Genomic DNA, 7,945 nt, shown 5'->3' with positions numbered 1-7,945 from the left:
TTGTTTGACAGCTCATAGAACTGTGCTTGGCCACTAACAGGAAGTCATGTCTTGACTGATAGTATACTAGCCTTCAGTATTGATTAACCCTTTCTGCCTTTTTTTTTTTTCAGAGTCAGGGATCATAAAACCCAAATTTTAAATCCCAGAATAGAAAACATGATTAGTACAGTTTGGGTAACTAATATAATCCTAATTATATCAGCAGGAGCTAAGGATATAGGATTACAGAGAGAAAAAAAATAACAGAAACAAGAGATTAATAGGAAAATAAATGAATTATCAAAGATCTTCCTAATGAAAAATATAAGAATTAAAAATACATTGTCATTATTTTATCTAATGCTTTGTTACATATAGATGAAATATTTCATGGAAAACAAGTTTTGAAAAAATGCCACCAGACTACAGCCATAACTCTTTTTCACTTAGAAATGTGCCTGTTGTCAGAAGAGTTAAAAAGAGAGAAATTTTTAGTTTGATTTTATGAAGTACTGTCTTAAACTAAGACATGCTCTTCAGGTTACAATTCAGAAAAAAATGATGAGAATATATGCCTGAGCTGAAAATTAAATACTGGGGGTCTAACAGGTAACAAAGTCACCCAGCTACTCACAGAATTCTACACTTCCCTGGCATTCTTGGTCTATGTGGCCAGAGAGCCCAGAGTCCTCATGGAAAGAGAAATGAATCATAAATATGCTATTTTAGGGCACCAAATTTCCCAGTTACAAATAATGTAAAAGGTCTATATAGAGTCAAGTTCAAAGTCTATGAATTCCATGTAACAAGGAGATAATAGAATAATATATATATTTATTTCAAGTGGTTACCTGTATCAAATGCATTCTTTATCCAATTGTTACAGGACAACCCCAATGTGAAGTGGGTTTGCCTGACTGTGGGTCCTCACTCACACACTTAAAAGGCACTTATAATGAGGCTCAACTACAGGTACACACAAAAACATAATATTTATAAAAAGGGGCAATGGAGAAATGAATAACTCAGGAGAAAGAGAGAGAGATAAATTGGTGAATGCATCCTACCAGTTCCCCAATAGCACACTGAAAGCTGGCAAAAAAAAAAGAACCCCCAAGGTTTACATGTCTGGTTATATATAAAATCTGGCTGCTTAACTCCACCCTCTGTTCCTTGCAATCCTCCCTTCCGTGGTGATGACATTATGGGATTTGTAGTCCTTGGTGTCTTGGGTGCCTTTGGTCTGGGGTGGGGTCCATAAAACCTATTTGTGGAGTTTGTTCAGGACATCATTTCCCCCAACACATCTAATCTATGCTTTTATTATAGGTATATTTCTGATTAATATTATAAGGTCAACATATTAGAATTTATGTCAACATCTTAGTCAACAAGATGATTTATTAGAAATTTCATAGTATGTTTTCTGGTTTTAAGTGATTTTATTAATTAAATTTTGCTCAAGAAGCTAAGGTACATTTATTGTATAGTGCATATATTAGTAGTTTTTAGTATTCCTTATTTGACAGGCAAATAGAACAAAATCCAAAGTGGCAAGTTTAAAGGAACAGAAACAAGCTATAAAAAGTTAGCATGAAAAACAGCAAAGGTCATTCTTCCCTTTTAAAGGTATTTAAGAAATTCTCATTTCATGAATTCTAAAAATAACTTTTTCCTGTATTTCAAAGACATTGGTAATTTTTTTTTGCCCCTGCCCATTACTAATCTAAATTATCTTTCATTCCTACTACTTTCATTTAATTTGTTAATTTATTAGTGGTCTAATCTATCACCACCATAACCATGAATTTCTGGGTCTTAGACCACAGCCAAGACTAATGTTTCTTATATGGATCTAATTCCTGAAAGTCTGTTTGCCACACAAATTCCCTGAAAACTGAGATATATTTTTTTCTTATTTTTGTGGGCTTTTATATTTGCTAGGATTAATTTTATTTTAAAAGCTTAAAGTTCAAGAAAATATAATACTGAAGCATACCTCTCCTGTCTTGCCTGCTTCTCCCCTCAACAGTATATTTTTTCAGTCTGCCTGTTCTGTTCCCTGCTCTGTCTCTGGTGAACCCTTTCACCCTCCTGCGCATCTGGACTGTACCCTGGCTCTTGTATAAATAAAATAAATCTTTAAAAAAAATCTATAGTGATTTGACAGTTTCCATTTTCATGTTGATGATTTATTTTTTCATCATCACTTTGAAAAAAGCACACCACCACTTTTTCAAAAGTGTTAAACATACCATCCAAATGGAAAATGTATGTTCAATAAAAACTATGTCAACTTGATTCTACTTCCATTGATTTTAAGGAAAAAATAAATATTGGTCTCATATATTTTAAACAATAACACATTGCTTCTATATAATGTACAGGACTGCAATTCTACTAATTAGCATCAACTGAGATATAAAACATAGGAGGAAGAAGAGGATGATAGACGAGTAGTGCAAATATTGATTTCCTTTTGTAGTCACCAAGTTTCAGGTCCACTTTGGCTAAGTGAAGATGAGAAGTAGAAAAACAAATGGATCTAAAGCTCACATGATTATGTTAGATTTATCAGCTCCAAGGTAGTGGTTATATCTAGGATATGGATGAGAGTGCATAAAATTTGCAAAGGAAAACTGAGAATGAATCTTTGAAGACCACCACAGAGAATAAAGAATATGAAGTGATTCCGGGGGTGGAAGTCACAATCAAAGAAAGACTGTTCCAAGTGAGGGGGCAAAAGTGAAACAAGAAATGGAATTTACCAATGCACTTGACATTAGGAAGCCATTTGAAGTATTACTGAAATCATTTAAATTGAATGACAGAAGCTGAAAATAAGACTGCAGTGGATTGAGGAAGAAATGGAAGATTAAAAAATGGAAATGATGGGCCTCCCCTGGAGGCGCAGTGGTTGAGCGCTGGGTTGCAAAGCTGTCCGCAGCCTCTGCAGCACCAGTTAGATCCCAGGCCACTGGGCGAGGGTCCCACATGGCACGCAGACCTCTCCTGCTGCCCGCTGCTCCCCTCAGCAGTGTACTTTATCAGTCTGCCTGTTCTGCTCCCTGCTCTGGCTCTGGTGAATTCTCTCACCCCCCACCCCGCACGCCCCCCCCCACCCCCCGAGCTTCTGACTGTACCCAGTGCTTGTATAAATAAATAAATCTTTTAAATAAATAAATAAATAAATAAATAAATAAATAAATAATGGGCCTGATAAAGGTCCAGACTGATTATTTAAGAATCAGATGGTGTTATGTAGGAAAAAAAAAAACAAAACCACAAATTTCAGAATGGATTTTTGTCACTTTATTAGTGGAAAAATGATTTTTTTCTATGTTCTCAGATTGAGAACACACCAGAAGAGAAGTAGAATGGATAACTGAAGTTTCATGGATTCAGAGTAGGCAGGCACCAAAGCATACATGAAGAGTAGACAGCACAACTTATCTAGAGACTAGGGTCAGAGAAAGCTAAGATTAAACCCCAATGCTCAATAGGCACAAAATCATAAAGTTCTACGGTCCTGTTTATTCAAAAAGAAAAATTACTAAACCTAACAATTCACCTAAAGTTTGACAACAAAAGAGTCTTCTGAATGCTGACTGTTAGAATATATTGCATAGTATCTCCCAGACAGAAATTATTTACAAGTAAGCATTACTTCAGCAAAACTCTGACAACCTAGACTGGTACTAAATAATGTTTGTAAGTATCTCCTGCTTATTTAAAATTCTTCACCAAATTCTGCAATTTCTTCCATTGTTTATTCCTATAACTCCAGGAACTTCAATTACCCAGTCTTGTAGTTATTCTTCCCCTTCCTCTTGCCTTTTTTTTTTTTAACCTATTACTGTCTACAATGCCTCATTGTCTAAAATTGCTTCCTTTAATTTCTCATGTTTGTAATTATACTTAAATCTTTATTGTTTACAAAAATGGTAAGATGTGCATTTAATACTCAGCAACTTGAGGAAGTAGTATACAATACTGAATTACTGGCTCCATTGGTTTCCTTCTTTCCAGCAGGCAAATAAAGTTTACCAATAACTTCAGAGGGACCATAGACATACATTAATCAATGGTGAGTGTGTTCAGTGTCAGTGTGAGCAAAGGCTTTCAAGAGGCTTCCAACTTGGTCTCAAGGCTTCTCTAAACCTTATGGGAACCCAGTGCTCCAGAGAGTGCTGCTTCCTCTATCTAGGTTTCCGAAAGATATTGGAGGAAAGTCCTTCCAAACTCAGAGAAGCCCAGTAAAGTCTAGATGACTTTCCCTTACTTAAGGCTTCAAGTTCATTCATTGCCACAGCAAAAGCTATCCAATAACTTAGAGAGATTCCATAACTAGCAAATCACCACTTATTAAAAACATGGTAAAAACTTAGACCTTATGAAGAGTAGAAAGTTTCATACAACTTCACAGTGACTTCTCAAGTAAAGAAGCCTAATTCCCTGAGGAAATTATTCCTAATTATACAGAAAAAAGAGCAGGCATGTTCCCTCAAGAAGTTTCTTATCTGTCACAGCCCATCAAAAATAAAAATAATCTCTCTCCATTTGTCTCCATTTATACAATTATCTCTTTGATGTACACAATGTAAATGTTTTATCGCCCCATCACTTCATTTTGTGTGTTTGAAATACTTTTTTATCTCCTCATATCAGTTTCTTTCTGGGTTAAAGTTTAATTTTCATTTAGAGAAAACAGAACTATTTAGTAATGGCTGTTTTCTAAACAATCAAAACCATGAATATACTAGATTTGGCAGTATTGATATCTATGCACCAGACACACAATTCTTCTTAAATAAAGTTTGGAAAGGTCTTTATAGCACAAAACAAAACCTTGTTAGACTATAGGAGACCTGTAGGTGAGTCATTATATCATATAAGAGAAAACCTAAGTAAAAATATTCAAGAAAATATGGCTTCTATTGGTTCCAAGGTATCAGGCCAACTTAAATCCCTAAGCATCTTAGGATCATCAAGTAAATATATTATCAAATAATCAGTCATATATTTGTTTAGTTATTCCTTTAATCAATCAATTTGAGTTGCCACAATAAAATACCAAAGATTGTATCTCTTAAACAACAGAAACTTTTTTTTTTTTTTGACAGTTTTGGATGCTGGAAATCTGATTTTAGGATGTCAGCATTTTCAGGTTCTGGAGAGTTCTCTGACAGGTTACAAACTGAGGACAATTCACTGTGTTCTCAAACTGGGGAAGGGGAGGAAGGAGGATGTGTGTACATGGAGAGAGGAATGAATGAGATATTTCATTCTCTGATGTTCTTTCTTATAAAGGCAGCAGATACCATTGTGAAAATCCCATCTTCTTAGTTCATTCAAACCTAATTCTCTTCAAAGGTCCTACTTCCAAATATTATCACCTTAGGGGACAGAGCTTCAACAAATGGATTTGAGAGGGGCTCAATTTTTAGTCCAAAGCAAACATGTACTGATCATCACTGTGTCAGATACTTTGCTGGACACTGGGTGTATATTGTTGAATAAAATTGTCATATTCCCTGATCTCTGCTCTCATGGAGCTTTTGGTTTCGTTGCAAGGGAGGGGGAGATCAAGGGAATAAAATCACACAATTAATATTCTTGGTGAAAATTAGGGACTGGACGACCACACAGAAGAGCATCTTGTCCAGATACTCATACTTAGGGAAGGCTTCCTTGAAAAAGCTGAAGCTAAGTGAGTAAATACAGGGTAACCAGGTGGAGGGGGTAAGGCCAAGGGACACAGGAAGGAGGAATCCTTGACACAAGACAGAGCAAGTTCGGCCTCCCAGGTGGCACAGCAGGTTGAGCTCAGCGCTGTGAAGCTGTCCGCAGCCTCTGCAGCACCGGTTCCATTCCCAGCCGGCCAGGGAGACTCACACATGGCAGACCTCTCCTGCCTCGCCGGCTGCTCCCCTCAGCAGTGTACTTCGGTCCTTCTGCCTATTCTGCTCCCTGCTCCGTCTTTGGTGAATTCTCTCACCCTCCCACGCCTCTGGCCTGTACCCAAGCGCTTGTATAAATAAATAAATCTTAAAAAAAAAAAAAGCAAATTGCAATTAAGGACTTGAAATTAAAAAAGTAGCTGAGGGTGGCACTGCAAGGTGAGGAGCTCCCATCTGGATCTGCAGCAATGCTGTCCAAGGGGTCCCCGCAGTTCGTGCAAGTCTTCGGAAGCAAGAAGACCGCCACAACCCTGGCGCACTGCAAACCCGGCAAGGGCCTCTTCAAGGTGAAACGGCGGCACTTGGAGATGATCGAGTCGCGCACGCTGCAGTACACGCTGCTGGAACCTGTTCTGCTTCTGGGTAAGGAGCGATTGGCTGGCCGTGTCCGTGTGAAGGGTGGTGGTCATGTGGCCCAGATTTACGGCATCCGCCAGTCCATCTCCAAAGCCCTGTGGCCTATTACCAGAAATATGTAGATGAGGCCTCCAAGAAAATCAAAGACATCCTCATCCAGTATGACCGGAACCTGCTGGTGGCTGATCCCCGTCATTGTTAATCCAAGAAGTTCGGAGGCCCTGGAGCCGGTGCTCACTACCAGAAATCCTACCAATAAGCCCATCACGAGGCTTGCTGTTCATCTTTATAATAAACGATGGTTGTTGGATTTTAAGATTAAAATAAAAAAAAAAGTAGCTGAGCATACTTTTTATTTTAGCCACACATGTAGATAGGATAGACTGACGAGAGATGGTGCAGAGATTAGCAAGGACCAGATCATTCAAGAACTTGTAATGAATGTTAAGAACTGATTTGTATACTGAGACCAAACGAACAGCAACTTTAATTTCCTTAAGAATAAAGACTTTGCTTGTAAAATCCATTAGAGTAGATAAAACAAATTTATTCTCTATTAAGCTGATAAGTATTGCAAAAATATATAATTTCCCCAAGTTTACATACTGGGTGATGAATCTTCAAAGATATTGCTGAGGTGTATGTCATGTAGTGTTTCATCTATATTTCTTTCTATATATTTTATGGTTTCAGGTATTATGTCTAGTTCTTTAATCCATTTTGAGTTGTTTTTTGTGCATGGTGTGAGGTAGTAGCCAAACTTCATTCTTTCGCATGTAGCAACCCTGTTTTCCAAGCACCATTTATTGAACATTCTTTGCTCCATTGCACATTCTTTGCTCCTTTGTCAAAGTTTAGTTGACTGTAAATCTCTGGGTTTATTTCTGGATTTTCTATTTGGTTCCATTGGTCCATGTATCTGTTCTTGTACCAATACCATGCAGTTTTGATTACAATGGCTTTACAGTATAGTTTGAAATCTGGGATTATTATGTTCCATTCCCTTCATTTTTTTTTTTTTCCCAGGAGAGCTTTAGTTACTTGGGGGTTTTGGTGGCTCCATAGATTTTCATCAATATTTGCTCTATTTCTTTGAATAATGTCATTGAAATTTTTATTGGAATAGCATTGACTCTGTAAATTGCTTTTGGTAGGATGGCCATTTTGATAATATTAATTCTTCCAATCCATGAGCAGGGAATGTTTTTTCATTTCTTTGTGTCTTCTTCTGTTTCTTTTAACAGTGTTTTATAGTTATATTTGTAAAGGTCCTTTACCTCTTTTATTAGGTTTATTCTCAAGTATTTGATTTTTTTGTTTGTTTCAATAATAAAAGGGATGATTTTCTTGATTTCTTCTTCTTCAGATTTATTGTCTGTGCATATAAAGGCTACTTATTTTTGTGTGTTGATTTTGTATCCTGCTACTTTACTAAAATGATTGATTAGTTTAATTAGTTTTCTGTGGTGTTTTGGGGTTCTCAATGTATATTATCATATCACCTGCGAATAGCGATAGTTTGACTTCTTTGTTGCCTATTTGGATTCCTTGTATGTCTTTCTCTTGTCTTATTGCTGTGGATAGGTCTTCCAGTATTATATTGAAAAGCAGTGGTGAGAGTGAACATCCTTGTCCTGTTCCATATC

General features: G+C 36.9%; 1 protein-coding gene across 1 annotated transcript; it reads left to right on the top strand.

Moving 5' to 3' along the window:
* Window positions 1-6,130: 6,130 nt before the first annotated feature.
* On the top strand, window positions 6,131-6,421 carry LOC311182027 (small ribosomal subunit protein uS9-like; the record flags this gene model as incomplete). Its single annotated transcript, XM_084250571.1, has 1 exon — window positions 6,131-6,421. One exon carries the CDS (start codon window positions 6,131-6,133, stop codon window positions 6,419-6,421), a length of 291 nt encoding a protein of 96 aa, XP_084106697.1.
* Between the last annotated feature and the right edge of the window lie 1,524 nt (window positions 6,422-7,945).

The sequence above is a fragment of the Talpa europaea genome (genome assembly GCF_964194135.1).
Source record: "Talpa europaea genome assembly, chromosome: 12".
Classification (NCBI taxonomy): Eukaryota; Metazoa; Chordata; class Mammalia; order Eulipotyphla; family Talpidae; genus Talpa; species Talpa europaea.
This window is presented reverse-complemented; position numbering and strand designations above follow the sequence as displayed.